The sequence below is a fragment of the Furipterus horrens genome, unplaced genomic scaffold (genome assembly GCF_987537825.1).
Source record: "Furipterus horrens unplaced genomic scaffold, mFurHor1.1.pri manual_scaffold_3, whole genome shotgun sequence".
NCBI lineage: Eukaryota > Metazoa > Chordata > Mammalia > Chiroptera > Furipteridae > Furipterus > Furipterus horrens.
Window position 1 is genome coordinate 189,658,005 of NW_028327173.1, and position 16,792 is coordinate 189,674,796.

Here is a 16,792-nt window from a genome sequence, read left to right on the forward strand (position 1 = left end):
GGAGATCTGAGAAGACAGTGGGTTTGTACCCTAAAAAAAGTCTTATATTTCATCTCAAGATGATCTTTTTTATGAGAAGAAAAATGTAGGAAAGAGGTTTGGAATTCAGGGAAAAAGTTAATGAGATAAAAACTGCAGTCCTGCAATTTTCCTAGCATCCTCTCATTTGTGTCCTGGGCTGCAGATGTCTCTCCCTGGAGCACAATGGCTCAGATACCACCTTGATCCCTTGCAGTCCCTTCTGGGGCACAAAGGTCGAATTGCTTGTGGACCATACCTCCAGTTCCTGGAACAATAGCTTTTTTATATGCATTAATTACTAAACTTATTAACTACAACTTAAAACTAAAAATTTTCCAACTCTTAAGTTCCCCCATTATTACTACTGGAAACAACGTATTACTCCACACATATAGCAAAATGCATTCAGAAGAAGCAAAAAGGACAAGTGATTGTTGATTGCCAACTTGTTTCCTCTCTCTCCGTCCCATCCATACCTGTTAGTAAGATCTGATGATAGTGCCTCCTTCAAATTATCTCCTCCATCTAAACCATGACCATACTTGAATTTGGGCACTCTTTTTATCTCTTACCTGGTGTTGCAGTTTAACCATTTTCCAAATCACCTTCATTCTGATGCCAAAGTAATTTTTCTAAAATCCAAATCTGACCATGTATGCTTCTCTAATTAAAATCTCAATGATCTGTCTCCTTCTCTCAGCCACATCTCTCACTGTTCCCCTCTTAAAACACTACACTCTCAATGTGTCAAACTTCTTGCTTTTATATAAGTTGTCTCTTCCTCTGTAGACCTCTCTCTGACCCACAACGTGTACTGTTGACCATTCTGTCCTTGGTTCCCTCTAGACTGTGAGATCCCTACAGATCTAAAGGGTCTCATTTATTTTTAATCCCCAGCATCTAGTACATAGTAGGTACCAATAAATTTGTCTCAAATGAATTTATTTTTTAAAAGTATATTGTTAAGAGAATGAAAAGACACACCATAGACTGAAAAAAATCTCTGCAAAGCACATATCTTATTAAGGACTTATATCTAGAATACACAAATAACTCTTAAAACTCAACAATAGGAAAACAACTCAATTTATAGACTGGCATAAGACTGGACACCTCATGGAAAATAATCTCATGAAAAGATTCTCAACATCATATGTCTTCAGGGATTAACAAATTAAAACAACACACCTATTACAATGACTAAAATCCAAAACACTGACACCACATATTGAAGACGTAGGGCAATAGGAACTTTCATTCATTGTTAGTAGGAACACATGGTACAGCCACTTTGGAAGACAGTTTGGCATACTCTTACCATATGACCCAATAATTGCATTCATTTGTATTAACCCAAAGGAGCTGAAAATTCATGCCCACACAAAGACCTGTTTATAGCAGCTTTATTCATAACTGCCAAAACTTGGAAGCAACCAAGATAGCCTTTAGTAGATAAATGAATAAACAAATTGTGGTACATCCATACAATTAAATGTTGTTCATCAAGTAGAAAGAAATGAACTATCAAGTTACAAAAAGACATGAAAGAAACTTAAGTTCATACTGCTAATGAAAGAAGTCTGAGACCGGCGTCATCATCTGGTATCTTTTTGTTCACTTTCTAAATATTTATTGACCCTTCATTTGTTGGGCCTCTTCCATGTGCTCCATCTATCCTTCTCCACCCTGCTCTATACTCTAGAAGGCTGAGCTATATGGTTAGGTTCAGCCAAAGAAAATAAGTGGATGTTTTGAAAAATTTGCAAGATGTTGCAAGGGAAAGAGGAAAGTGAGATCAAAGTTTTTGTTCTCACCGCTTCTGCCACCTCACCATAGGTGCCTCCCTCCCTCTATAAAGGCTACAGCACCTGCCACACAATCCTCTCTTCTTGAACCTTCAGACCCAAGGTTCTGCACCAAACCTTAAAAAACACAAGCAAAAAAACTAAAAAAAAAAAAAAACCTTGCCCATGCCTTTGCAAACAGTCCCTTTATTAAACGCTCCTCAAATTATCCAGCCTGAAAGTGCCACTTTCTTCCTGCCAGTAATCTGATAAAATTCAACACTGACCCTGCCCATGACCAGATTTGTGAGTAGAGGAACAAAATTCACTGAGCACCTATTGTAAGTGTATCAGGGCAGTGTTTTTATGTTAGCCCATGTGATCATCACAAAAAGAACTTTTGCAGATAAGGAAACTGGGTTCACAGGCTTAATTAGGTAGCTTACTAAGTATCACCACACCATTAAGGAGCAGGGTCAGACTGTAACTTAGGTAGGTCTCACTCCATAAACATCTACCAGCTCTGGAAGATGCTATAGGTACCCTTAGCTCTAGGAAATGGCTTAGTAAAGGATTAAGGGGAAGGGAGGGATTAGGACTATGTTTCTCCACTGATCTCCTGAATTACTAGTTATACAGATTTTCGACTGTGGGTGATAAGGTCGGCCCCCCTAACCTCACTCCGCCCCTTGTTTAAAGGTCAAGTGTACACATCTGAGATGCTTTTAAAAATTCCAAATTCTTGGAACCGCCAGTATCTTTCCCAATCCTGTAGCTGTCAGAGAAAGAGAAAGAGAGCGAGACAGAGAGAGACAGAGAGAGGGGTAGGGAGGAGAGGGAGAGAAACATGGGTCGGCTGCCTCTAGTACCCCGCTCCAACTGGATGGAACCCGAAACCTACCCATGTGCCCTGACCCAGAATCCAATGGGCGACCTTTTGCTTTGTAAATCGAGGCCCAAACAACTAAGCCAGAGTGGTCAGAGCTGTACCTCTATTCCCACACTCACAACATTGGATTACAGGATTAGTAATTACTCTTTAGCAGATACTTTCTTACACCCAGGCATTAGCGGAGTCGCACAAATTCTAGAGGGTCTCATACAGTGGCTTTGAGAGTGTCAACATGCCAGCCCAATGGTAGTAGTGAGGGCAATGGTTTCAATAGCAACTGATCAAGGTGGAGAGACCCCAGGCCCCGCCTTTGACTCCGCCAAGCCTGGCCACTCCTTTTTCTCGGAGATCGAGATGGCTGTGAAGGTGACGCTGGAGCCTGCGGGCCGCTGCTGCAGAGATGACCCTGTGCGTGCCAGGTTCCTTCAGTGGCAACCCTGGTTCAGCCCACTGCACAGGTTAAAGAGCTTTTGAAGAGGCAGAACTGGGATATTCTCTCCCAAATAAAGTGGAAGTGCTTCAGCGAGGAGGCTTTGAGCAAGTTAATGTGTATCTGTTCACTTCTGCTACTGATTGGCAGGACTCGCCCTCCAAGCTCAATTTTAGGCTGCTCTGACCTATTGGACTCTTAGCCTGCAGTTGGACAGCCTGCCATTAGAGGCTCTCCAACCAGTTCTAACTTTCTCCACAGCCCTGTGCAGTTAATCTGAATTCTGAAATCAAGTCGCAAAATGATGGCCTCGTCTCCCGCTGTCCTGCGAGCGTCCGGACTCAGCCGAAGGGGCCCGAGTAGCTGGTCGTTGCTGCCGAGGCCCCCAAAGTTGAGGCCTGGTAGCCTGGTTTCTTGTGCCCCCGTCAGGACGGCAGCGACCGTGACCCTGGAGCCCGCGAGCCGAAGCTGCTGGGACGAGCCCGTGCGCATCGTCGTGAGGGGCCTGGCCCCGGAGCAGCCGGTCACGCTGCGCTCGTCCCTGCGCGACGAGAAGGGCGCGCTCTTCCGAGCCCACGCGCGCTACTGTGCCGACGCCGGCGGCGAGCTGGACCTGACGCGCGTGCCGGCCCTGGGCGGCAGCTTCGCGGGGCTCGAGCCCATGGGGCTCCTCTGGGCCCTGGAACCCGAGAAGCCCTTGCTTCGGCTGGTGAAGCGGGACGTGCAGACGCCATTCGTCGTGGAGCTGGAGGTGCTCGACGGCCACGAGCCCGAGGGAGGGCGGCTCCTGGGCCGGGTGGTGCACGAGCGCGACTTCCTTGCACCCGGGGTGCGGCGGGAGCCGGTGCGCGCGGGCCGGGTGCGCGCCACCCTTTTCCTGCCGCCAGGTGAGCGATCCGCTAACCCCACTAGTCTGGAGAGTCGGGTTGAGTCCGAGACCCTCAATCACCTGGCCTGGGAACCACGTGATTGAGGAATTTCCCTAAACTGGTTCCCGCGCTCCAGAGTCTATTGTGGTTTCTGGGTGGAAGTTTTTCTTCACGTTTCATGGCAATCCCTGGAGGCCCTGTCACATCCTTAGCTGTATGCTAAAAAGTTCATACAACATGTATTTATTGAGATAGGCTATGTGCCAGTCACGCCATTGTGTTCAAATACCGATATTAGGCAGTGAGTTCTGCTGGTGTTCAAGAATGATTTTTGCCTTCTTTCACATCAATTGTCCAAGAAAGCTAAAACCCACAGAGGCAGTTCCCCCATAATCCAAAACAAACCAAAAAACTATCCCCACTATCATGACAGTTGTCAGTGTGTTTCAGTCTGGGATGATTTTCCCCCCACTCCAAGGGGCATTTGGTAATATCTGGAGACAGTTTTGTCACAAATGGAGGGGGTGGTGCTGTTGTCATCTAGTGGGTAGGGGCCTACACTGCTGCTAAACATCCACAAATGCACAGAACAGCCCCTCAACAAAGAAATACCTTACTCAAAACGTCTATAGTGGTGAGGCTGAGAAGCCCTAGTCTAAGTAAAACTAGGTGCTTCCTAGGTAATCGTGGCCTGGAAACAAGGCCCTTGACCCACTCCTTCCAACCAAATATTTTACTGAAACCCTGCTAGGTTTAGAAATACTGAAGTTGCCACAACTTACAGAATCCCTAAATGGAATTCTGTGATTATTCTCCAAAACAAGAGGCCCTGCTTTATTCTTATAATTAATTCTTCAGCAATTTACAGTCTTAGTGACTGTCCACCTAACTGTGAACTCCTGGAAGTGAGACTAACACATCAGTATGTATTCCTAGAGGCTTGCATAGGGATATAGTTGAAGCTCAATAAACTATACTAATGCATAAAAAAAAAAAGTCTCACCACCCAGTCATAGTATCTGATATTCCAGTCAAGTAAATCTTCAATGTTAACTATTTCAGTGTCTACTAGGTGTCCCACTTAAAAAAAAAAAAAAAATATATATATATATATATACACACACACACACACACACATACATAGAGAGAGAGAGAGAGAAAGAGAGAGAGAGAGAGTGTGTGTGTGTTTTGACTCAGAAGTTTTTGTAAGTAATGTAGAAGGGTTCAATCACTTAATAAATTTGTGTTAAGGACTGCTACATACTGGGATTCACTGGCTAGCAGAGTTGGACAGGAGCCTCTCTGTACTTACAGCCTAATAGAGGACACAGACACCTACACTTACACCTATGATAAGTGTGGTAAGTTCTAAGGCAGCGAAGTACAGGCCCAGTGTACTCTTGGAGGTGGGGATTGTAAAGGGGGACCAGGGAAGTGTTCCAGGAAGGGAGGTCTAAAATTTAGATGTGAAGACTGACCAGTCAATCATGACAAAAAGGCAGAGAGGGGAGAACAGTACATACCATTTTCAAGGGCCCAGGAGAACATGGCACATTTAGGAATGGCATTCTTTAAGGCTGGAGCAGAGGACCTAAGGCATTCTAATAATCCCCTATATATGTAGAATGCATTATAGCTCTCAAAGCATTCTCAAATATTTTTTTATAAAGTAAAACAAAAAAAAACTTGGTAGAAAATGTGCATCCCATCATATGTTATTTCTAATTTTGTTTACATTTGGCCCTTGAACAACATGGACTTGAACTGCACGGGTCCACTTATAAGTGGCTTTTTTTTTTTTTTAACCCCAATCAATATATAGTCAGCCTTCTGTATCCCCAGGTTTTGCATCTGCAGATTTATTCAACCATGGATCAAAACCAGTATTTTCTGTTAGGAATCCACAGACATGGAGGACTGACTATGTATTGTTCCATGCCATTTTATATAAGTGACTCGAGCATCCGTGGATTTTCGTATTTGTAGGGGTCCTGGAACCAATCCCCTGCAGATAACTAGGTACAACTGTAGTTAAGTTTTTGGAGAGTCAGAAGTTATACTGAGTTTTTTTTTTTTTCATCTCAGAAGGACTGACACCCCTAACTCCCATGTTGTTCAAGGATCAACTGTATTTATATTAATATTATTTTTGTGAGAAAATAAAAATTCTAGAGAAAATAAAACATTTTATCCACCCTCCCTTCTCCTCACAGGCGTTTTTTTTTTTTGTTGTTGTTGTTGTTGTTTTTTTGTTTGTTTTTTAAGTTAGCCCTGGCCAGGTGACTCAGTTAGTTGGAGTCATTTCATACACCAAAAGGTTGTGGGTTCAATTCCTGGTCAGGGCACATATCTAGGTTGTGGGTTTGAAGTGACCAATTGATGTTTCTCCCTCCCTCCCTTCCTCTCACTAAGAAATCAATAAGCATATCCTCAGGTGAGGATTAAAAATAAGAAAAAACATTAAAGTAAAAAGGGGTCCTTCTTTCCACCAACCCCCACATCCCCCAATTTTCCTTGCTTCAAAAACTTCTCCTTCCTGACTCCCCAAATCTGAAACCCAAAAATGTCTTTTGAGAGTCTAAAGCTCCTCATGATCTGTGATACTCTCCAGGTGCAGGGCCCTTCCCTGGGATCCTCGATCTCTTTGGAAGTGGTGGTGGCCTCTGTGAATACAGGGCCAGCCTCCTAGCCGGACATGGTTTTGCTGTGCTTGCTCTGGCTTATTTCAGATTTGATGACCTCCCTGAAGATCTAAATAATGTGCACTTGGAGTACTTTGAAGAAGCTGTGGACTTCATGCTGCAGCATCCACAGGTAGGTTCTGGTGCTCACCTGAATGCAGAAGAGAGGCAGAGCGGACACAGGTTGGATCCAAAAGCCCTACCAGGACACTGTGCACTAGAAGTGTGCCACAAGACAGAAAAGCTCCTTCAAAAAGTTTTATTAAAAGGATTATTATTTCCATTTCTAGCCATCTCTCTCTAATCCTTTAAAAGGTGACTGTTTACTTCCCTTTAATTCTTGACCGTAATTCAAAGAGTTGGACTACAAAGTTACTAACCTTGAGTTCTAATTTTACATTTATTACCAAGAAGCCTTATGATCCTGAATAAGGCAATTGCCCTCCCTAGGACTCAATTTTTCTCCTTTATAAGATTAAGGTGAGTGTGTAGTGGGAAAGTCTGACTAGAAAAAGACATCTTTGAGACAACTGGGGACTGTGTATTTGATGATATAAAAGAATCATTCATTTTGTTAAATGTGATAACGGTATTAGGGCTTTGCAGAGAAAGTTCTTACAGTGGAAAAATTAATTAAATAAAACATTTTGGTAGTGATAATTAATAAATGGAATATATACTCTGTACTACTATGTAAACTTAGAGACCCAAACATTTTAATGTTAAGGAATAAGATGTTCTACAAGGTCTGTAGGATGGTTTAACTCTGTTAAAAGTTCATGGGCTGGTCTTTTAGCTGAGTTGCTGAAAGCTAGATGATCTTGAACTGTGGTGACTGGCTTATTTAGGGGAGATAAGGCCCAAGGAAAAAGAGACCAGTATATACTATCAGTTCTGCCCTCAAACTTAGGGAAAAGGGGCTTCTTCCTTGGACCCTTTGTTATAGATGGCCAGGGCCAGTACAGAACTACAAGGAGTTCCAGGATATTAGATTTGAACCTTATCAAGGTAGAAGAAAAGAATATATTTTATTTAATAGTTTGTTCATTTGATATTTAACTTTTAAATATTTAGGTATAGGGTGTATGGGTTTCTGTGTGTATTCTTAGCCCAGACCCCATAAATATTAGTGGAGAGCCTGTGTACTAGGAAATCAACTAATTTGCTTATTAGAAGACACCCTTGAACTTTGTAGATTTTGCATAAGGAATGAAAGCAAATGACATTTGCAAAAACTACCTAGAGAATATATAATCACTGTTTCTGTTCTCTGTTTATGAATTCTAGGCTTATTCATTCTCTCTCTCTCTCTCCCCTCATCAGGTAAAAGGCCCTAGTGTTGGGCTTCTTGGATTCTCCAAAGGAGGTGACTTGTGTCTCTCAATGGCCTCTTTCTTGAAGCACATCACAGCCACCGTAGTTATCAATGGATGTGTAGCCAACACAATGACTCCTCTGCATTACAAGGATATGATTATTCCTGACCTTGGCAGTGACACAGCAAAACATACAATCACCGAGTCAGGCCTTGTAAATTTCATGAATATTTGGAGCAATCCACTGGAGGAACCCTACAACCAAAGTCTTATTCCATTGGAAAAGGCCCAGGGGCCCTTCCTGTTTATTGTTGGCATGGATGATCAGAGCTGGAACAGTGAATTCTATGCTCATATAGCCTCTGAACGGTTAAGAGCCCATGGGAAAGACAGACCCCAGATAATCTACTATCCAGGAACTGGCCATTGTATTGACCCACCTTATTTTCCTCCTTCTACAGCCTCTGTACATGCAGTACTTGGTCTACCAATAATCTATGGAGGTGAGCCAAAGGCTCATTCAAGGGCACATGTAGATGCCTGGCAGCAAATTCAAACATTTTTCCATAAACATCTCAATGGTAAAAAGTCTGTCAAGCCCAGCAAAATGTAACATTATCATCATAGATGAGATACTATTAATAAAAATCCTATTCATAGAGCTCGTTTTCCATGTGAACCACCTGGACTAGTCTGAAATAAGTTCCGTCTTGTGTAAGCAAAAGAGCCCAGGCTGACCTAACCCAAAGCATGTCTCATAGTAAGTAAGCTCTTACTTTTATACTTGGTGGCTATGACAATAAGGGAAAAGGTTTACATGTCATCACTCATTACAGGACATCCAGCCAGTCATTCACCGGAGTTATTCACGTTCGTACTTGAGAGATGGAAAAAGGGGTCCTGGAGGAGAAAGGTCAGTGACAGGGTCTCACGAGGTGAGTCCTGGAGACTTCAGCAGGGCCTCAGGAAAGGCAGGGCAGCAGGGGTGGCAGTGGGGCAGGTTGTGGCAGCTCAAGAGACAGAACTAGGCTGAGCCAGTGGGAGAGGAAGTGAGAATCGATCCCAGAGGACTAGTTAGGCAATACAGGCAATGACAGGGTCACTCACCAAGGACCAGAAAAGTGAAGAAGAAGGAGCCCATCTGTGAGAAGTGAGGAGAACTGGGCAGAAGGATGCCTGCACAGGCTTTTCTCCTGTTTCTAAATTTCTGTACCACAGACAGCCAGAGAAAAGTTTCAGAAAGTACCTGCTCTCCATTAGGGAATCAGATTCTCCCTTTTATTACCATCTCTTTTCTCAGACTTAGTGACAGCCTGTCACTGGACTTTTAATCTGACAAGACTGATATGGAAGGAAAAGAATGTATTATTTGAGGCCTCAGGGTTACATCAGCCTTGCTGGTTCTCAGTGGCCCACAGTCTGTGCTGCATGAATGAGGCTGTCGGAAGGACCTAGATCAGGCCTAGTGACGCAGGGACAATAGGGAGAATATCTGGGACTCTCTCTTCCCTCTGCCTTTCTTAATTTTTCACTAAGTGTTGGACTACATGTTGTTTGTCTCACCAAGGGAGATATCTCAGAGTTAACAGTCCTGGGAGAACTGCAGGACAGATCTGTAACTCTATGTCAGCGCAGCTAATTCAGGAGGAGAGCAAGGGTCTGATTTGGGTGGTACATGAAGGAGAGAGGTCTGGAGACTCCTGAGAGTAAACAGAAGGTTTGAGAGCTCTCTACATTCATGGATACTGTTACCTGTCTCTGGACTGCATTCTTTAACCCCCTTCTTTGCTTGCCACATGCCAGCTCTTGCTTCAAGACCCAACTCAAACAATGCTCCCTTTTCTTGATATCTTCCCCATACTTCTCTAGGAAGCACGAGTTTCACCGTCCTCTCTTTTCCTAACTCTATGATGGCATTTATTGCACTGTATTAGATACTGCTGTGTTAAAGCCAGCTGAGGAGCAGTTGAAACAGTGGGAAACACAGCCAGGTTTTTATTCAGTGTTGCTGGTAAGTTGCTTAAAAATAGTTATTATTTTTAATAAAATGAGACACTATTCTATTGTTTTAAAAACCTACTTGTGTTGGTGGTTTACTTAGTGAAACTGATCCAAATGTTTGGCTGCCATTGCACTGCCATTTACTAATTCGAGGCATGGCACTTGGAGGACATTTAAGAGATGTTTATTGTTGGGTGAGTATACCCAAGCAGGGTATTGGTAGTATCTGCTTAGAAGGTTACACTGCCAGTTTTCTATTTTAGCCTGTAAATGCTACCCTCAAGACTGTAAAGGAGGAAAGAGGAAGGACATCTCTAAAATCAGAGAAGGAAAACTCTGACTCCAAAAAACCTCCGCTGCCTTGCGGCATACCTCTTCAGGGGAAAGGCTAAGGGAGTAAACCCCGACAGAAAATCCGGAGCCGGAGTCCCTAAGGCGGTTTGACATTGTAGTCAACACCGGCAACTCCTGCGGCGCACCTGAAGCCAAGCTGTATTGACTTTGTCTTTCCCTTGGACCCTTCAGCTGCGAAGAGAGGGGGGGTCTGCTGCATGGGCAACAGCAGACCCTCCATATCACCCTGCCCAGGCTCTGTAGCTTCAGTTTCACTTGAGAGGACACTCCAGCGTCATCGCAAGATGTCGACTCAACACGGGAGGAGACAGATACTGGTTATAAGCTCATCCGATTGGCGAAGGAAACGAGCGCCAGGGGTCTCCTCTGACGGTGGGAGAGGTCATCGCACCTCACTGGACAGCTACCGTCTCGCCATGGCTCGCCTGCCCCACTGGGTGCGTGGGGATCAGAGAGGCGCCTCTCGAAAAGTGGGCCACAAAACACCCGCACCAGTTAATTCCAAGCAAACAACAAGAAAGAAGCCTCCGGCTCTTCGCCTCGCTAGCTGGAACATCAGGACCATGTGCCCCGAACTTACTGCAGACCTTCCGTGGATCAAGGGTGCCAGGAAAACCGCTGTCATCGATAGGGAACTGGCACGACTAAACATCAACATTGCGGCTCTACAGGAGACCCGGTTGGCCGACAACGGAACTATCAGAGAAACCAACTACACCTTCTACTGGCAAGGGAAGTCTCCGGACCAACCAAGACAGCACGGTGTTGGGTTCGCTGTGAAGAACACACTTGTAAACTCCATAGAGCCACCCACAGGAGGCACAGAGAGATTACTTACCCTCCGATTGTCAACAACTTTCGGCCCAGTCAGCATTCTTAGCGCGTATGCCCCAACCCTCTGCGCCACCACCGAAGAGAAAGAACAGTTCTACCATGCACTGGACGAAGCGTTATCCAAGATTCCCAGAAGTAACGCTCTCTATCTCCTTGGAGACTTCAACGCAAGAGTAGGAGCCGACCACATGGCCTGGCCCACCTGCCTTGGAAACTTTGGGAGAGGAAAGATCAATGAGAATGGTCAGCGACTGCTTGAGCTCTTGTGTCACCACGGCCTGTGCGTGACAAACACATTCTTCAAGTGCAAAGAGATCCACCAGGTGTCATGGAGGCACCCCCGCTCCCGCCATTGGCACCAGCTTGACCTCGTCATCACCAGAAGAACGGATATTGGCAGCACCCTCCTCACCCGCAGCTACCACAGTGCAGACTGCGACACGGACCATGCCCTCGTGGTAAGCAAGGTGCGCATAATGCCGAAGAGGTTGCACCACTCCAAGATGAAGGGTCGCCCACGCATCAACACCAGTTGTGCCAGCAACCCAGTTAAGACCCAGCAATTCATCAACAAGATGGAAGATGCACTCGGCGAGGGAGTGGCGGCAGATGACATTATCGAATCCAATTGGCCACGTCTCCGCGACGCCATATACAACTCCGCCATTATTGCTTACGGGAAGAAAGAGCGGAAGAACGCTGACTGGTACGAGGCTCACTGGGAAGAAATGGAACCCGTGATCGAGGCTAAGAGGAAGGCCCTACTGGCTTACAAGGTCACGCCCACTCCCAGTACACTTCAAGCTCTACGGGCTGCCAGGAACAAAGTCCAGAAGACCGCCCGCCACTGTGCCAACACCTATTGGCTAAACCTGTGCAGAAGCATTCAGGAAGCCGCCGATATAGGCAACGCACGAGGAATGTATGAGGGTATCAAGAAGGCAACAGGCCCAATCCCCTCCAAGATCGCACCCCTTAAGTCCAAGACAGGTGAGGTCATCACTGACCAGGAATAGCAAATGCGGCGGTGGACCGAGAACTACCTCGAGCTGTACGCAACGAAGAACACCGTAACAGACACTGCTCTTAAAGCCATCCCAGACCTACCAGTCATGGAGGAGCTAGACACCCCACCTACTGCGGCAGAGCTCGGCAAAGCCATCGACCGCCTTGCTTGCGGGAAAGCACCAGGAAGCGACGGAATCCCTCCAGAAATCCTAAAGAGTGGGAAACCAGTCCTGCTACAGCCGCTCCACCATCTACTCTGTCGCTGCTGGAAGGAGGGTTACATCCCCCAGGATATGAGAGACGCCAACATTATCACCATGTACAAGAACAAAGGAGACCGCAGTGACTGCAACAACTACCGGGGCATCTCTCTCCTCAGCGTCGTCGGCAAAGTATTCGCCCGGGTCGCTCTTGCCCGCCTGCAGACCCTTGCTTCCCGCGTCTACCCAGAGTCCCAGTGTGGCTTCAGAGCTGGCCGATCAACAGTGGACATGATCTTCTCCCTACGCCAGCTGCAGGAGAAGTGTCACGAGCAGCATAAACCACTCTACCTCACCTTTATCGACCTCACGAAGGCGTTTGATCTGGCCAGTCGAAGCGGACTCTTCAGCTTGCTACGGAAGATTGGCTGTCCACCACATCTGCTTGCTGTGGTCATGTCCTTTCACGACAACATGCACAGCACGGTGTCCTACAACGGCGCAACCTCTGAGGCCTTCCCAGTCAGCAGCGGAGTAAAGCAGGGCTGCGTCCTCACGCCTACGCTGTTCGGAATCTTCTTCTCCATGCTCCTCCAATACGCCTTTAAGGACTGCAGCGAGGGTGTCTTCATTCACACCAGATCCGATGGCAAGCTCTACAACCTGGCCCGTCTACGAGCCAAGACCAAAGTCAAAGAGGTGCTCATCCGTGAGATGCTCTTCGCCGACGACGCAGCTTTGACATCACACTCCGAAGAGGGACTCCAGCAGCTAGTCACTTGCCTTTCCCACGCATGCAAGGAGTTCGGACTAGCCATCAGCCTGACGAAGACGAATGTTATGGCTCAAGGCACGGGGACTCCCCCATGCATCACCATCGACGGATACACCCTGGAGGTTGTCAACGACTTCACTTACCTCGGGTCCACCATCTCGAGCTCTCTGTCAGTCGACTTGGAGGTCAACCGGAGAATCGCCAGGGCAGCCACAGTTATGGCCAGACTGAACCAGCGAGCGTGGAACAATTCCAGCCTCACTGAGAAAACCAGACTGTGCATCTACCAAGCCTGCGTACTCAGCACTCTCCTCTATGGCAGCGAGACGTGGACCACCTACGCAAGGCACGAAAGGAAACTCAACAGCTTCCACATGAGGTGCCTGCGACGCGTCCTGCATGTCGCCTGGCAGGATAAGGTCCCCAACACCGAGGTGCTGAAGCGAGCCAATATGAGCAGTTTGCATGCAGTTCTTAGCGAGAGACGCCTCAGGTGGCTCGGCCATGTCAAAAGAATGGATGCAGGCCGTATCCCCAAAGACCTCCTCTACGGCGAGCTAGCAGAAGGCAAGAGGATGACAGGGCGCCCAAAACTGCGGTTCAAAGACATCTGCAAAAAGGACATGACACAATGCTCCATCAATCTCAACACATGGGAAGTTCAAGCAGACGACCGCCTAGCCTGGAGGCTCGCGGTCAGGCAAGGTACGTCACGTGCAGAGGCTGCGCGCAACGAGGAGGCGGCCCAGAAAAGATCGAGGCAGAAGCAGCGTCAACAGCAGCAACAACGGCCATCTGCCTTCACCTGTACCAAGTGCGGCAGGGATTGTCACTCCCGAATCGGACTGCACAGCCATTCTCGGCGGTGCAGATAGACTCTCAAGAAGCTACGCCATCGTCTCTCGAGACGGACGGCTGCCGACGACGATTCATAGAGCATGTATTGGGTTTTCCAGAGCACTTAGGAACTTTTTTGTAACAAAGCAACCATGTTCGCTTCCTTGCCAGGTGCTACTGGATTCTCAGCCTTTTCTTCAGTAGCGGGTCTACCCCTTTCTCTCCTGAACCTCATCCAATGTATAGGCTTAACCTTGATCTTATCTGTAGGGCTGATCTTAACCTTAAGAAGGAGAAGTGTAAGAAATGCTTGCCCAACTTTCAAATGATGGCCTAGCTTTGGCCTTGTGTTCTTGTTCTAAGGACTAAGATTCTATATTGCTAAGAATCCCATATCCCCTTTGGGCCCTAACTGACCATGTTGGGAACCTGCCCACTCAAGCCCCTTATGGAATGGACTCTGCTTCATTCTTGCCAGCACACATTCCCAACTGTGTACTCAAAACTTGTTTCTGAACTCCAACTGGGACATTGATATACTTACATACAGTAGTACCTCCTTATCTGAAGTTTCAGTTATCTGGGTCAACGGTGGTCAGAAAATATTAAAAGGAAAATCCCAGAAATGAACAACTCACATTTTAAATTCCATGTTATTCTGAGTACCTCATTTCATCTCATCATGCAGGCATTGTGATCTCACATCTTCACAAGAAGAAGGGTGAGTTCAGTACAGTAAGGTTTTTTGAGAGAGAGCAGCACATTCACACAATTTTATCACAGCATATTGTTATAATTGTTATATTTTATTTTTGTTGTTAATCTCTTCTATGCCTAAATAATAAACTTTACCATAGGTGTGAATATATAGGAAAAAACATAGTATATATAGGATTTGGTACTATCGACAGTTTTAGGTATGCACTGGGGACGTTGGAACATACTCCCTGCAGGCAGGGGGGACTCCTATACTAAGCTTTTCTTTTCAGTTACAGTATACTTTCAATATTTTGTATCAGTTTCAGGTGTACAGTATAGTAGTTAGATAACCATATACTTTATAAACAGTTTCCCCCAATATTTTCAGTACCCACCTGGCACCGTACATATTTCTCGCAATATTGTTGACTATATTCCCTGTGCTGTACTTTAGGTCTCTATGACTATTCCATAACTACCAATTTATATATCTTAATCCCTTCACCTCTAAGCTTTGCTTTATTTTATGAAATGAAAGCTTTGCTTTTATTTTATAAATGAAGTCCCAGATCTCAATTTCTTCTCACTACTAAAGTATACTTTACACATTTTGAATTGCTTTCCAGCCTGAGCAGATATGCCCAAGTACTGCAGAGCTGCATGATGAAGACTACTGGAAAGTTAAGGGTATGTTAGAGTCCACAATGGAGTCTCCACAAGCCAAATTGGAGAGTTCAGATTTAAAATTGTAAGAAATAAGGAACCATTTGTAAATACTGATTTTTAAAAACGGCTGTCAATAATTTTATCTTGAAGCTTTAGTGGCTCAAGGCAGTTAAAACCTAAAAGAAATTTAATTGGAGACACTTCTTAAAAAATCAGAAAATATAATCAAATTCAGCCCTTTGTTCTGCTTTCCTTTGTACACCTAATAGTGTACTTTTGAATGTATTTTATCAGAGTGAGAAAGGCCAAAAGACCATTTTGAAGGCAAATACATGTCTTTGTCAACCATGGGTCATTTAAAAAATATCTGTTTAAGCTAACTAAAATCACAAAGTATCATGACTAAGCTATTATGTAAATTGATTTTAAATAGTTTTCGAACACTGGGAAGATAAAGGCTTGTGGAAGGCATTTTATTTTTTTCAGATGGCATATACAGAGATGCACAAAATCCAAAATTCATGGCCACTAATATAATAGTTTTAGGGGACAAAAGTCAGTATCTTGAGCTTTTTTCTAAAACTGGGGTCAGCCACCTAAACAGTACTTTCCAAAAAGACAGGGTTGTTGTATGGCTCTAAACCATAATTTCTTGGTCCAGTGACCATATATGCTTTCAGTAGCAAGTTTTTTCAGTTTTTTCAATTACAGTTTACATTCAATACTTTTTTGCATTAGTTTCAGTACAACATGTTAGGTTAGACAACCATATACTTTACAAAGTGTTCACCTGGATATTTCCAATACCCAACGGGCACCATACACAGTTACTATAATATTATTAAACATATTCCCTGTGCTGTACTTTACATCCCCATGACTATTTTGTAACTATCAATCTGTACTTCTCAATCCCTTCAACTTTTTCATCCAGTCCCTCAATGCTCCTCCTGTCTATGACTCTGTTTCTGCTTTGTTTGTTTGTTTATATTGTTGTTTAGATTTCACATGTAAGTGAAATCATAGGATGTTTGTATTTCTCTGGCTGACTTATTTCACTTAGCACAATACCCCCTAAGGTCCACTGATGCTGTCACAAATGGTAAGATTTTCTTCTTTTTTATGACCATTTATTATTCATGTATTTAATCTTTTCTTCTTCTTCAAGAAGACTCTTTTAACATTTCTTGGAGTACTGGTTTGGTGCTGATGAACTCCTTTAGCTTTTTCTCATCTTGGAAGCTCTTTATCTGTCCTTCAATTCTAAATAATAGCTTTGCCGAGTAGGGTTGTAGGTCCTTGCTTTTCATCACTTTGAATATTTCTCACCAATTCCTTCTGACCTGAAAATTTCTGTTAAGAAATCAGCTGACAGTCTTATGGGAGCTCTCTTGTAGGTAACTAACTGCCTTTCTCTTGCTGCTT

General features: G+C 44.9%; 1 protein-coding gene across 2 annotated transcripts; it reads left to right on the forward strand.

Annotated features, from left to right (window-relative positions):
• The first annotated feature begins 3,046 nt into the window (after positions 1-3,046).
• ACOT6 (acyl-CoA thioesterase 6) lies at positions 3,047-8,656 on the forward strand. Of its 2 annotated transcripts, none has more exons than XM_090271119.1 (3): positions 3,047-4,014; positions 6,608-6,810; positions 8,001-8,656. In XM_090271119.1, exons 1-3 carry the CDS (start codon positions 3,429-3,431, stop codon positions 8,604-8,606), a joined length of 1,395 nt encoding a protein of 464 aa, XP_090127245.1. In that variant the 5' UTR covers positions 3,047-3,428; the 3' UTR covers positions 8,607-8,656. The 2 variants fall into 2 exon arrangements, with proteins under 2 accessions (XP_090127245.1, XP_090127246.1); XM_090271120.1 differs by having other exon boundaries at positions 3,533-4,014; positions 6,726-6,810.
• The last annotated feature ends 8,136 nt before the right edge of the window (positions 8,657-16,792 follow it).

Bases quoted from the DNA above. Each gene is read 5' to 3' on its own strand.
- ACOT6 (XM_090271119.1), top strand. From the start codon at position 3,429: ATGATGGCCTCGTCTCCCGCTGTCCTGCGAGCGTCCGGACTCAGCCGA. The intron at 4,015-6,607 runs GTGAGCGATCCG...GATACTCTCCAG, and splicing joins CACCCTTTTCCTGCCGCCAG to GTGCAGGGCCCTTCCCTGGG. The intron at 6,811-8,000 runs GTAGGTTCTGGT...TCCCCTCATCAG, and splicing joins TCATGCTGCAGCATCCACAG to GTAAAAGGCCCTAGTGTTGG.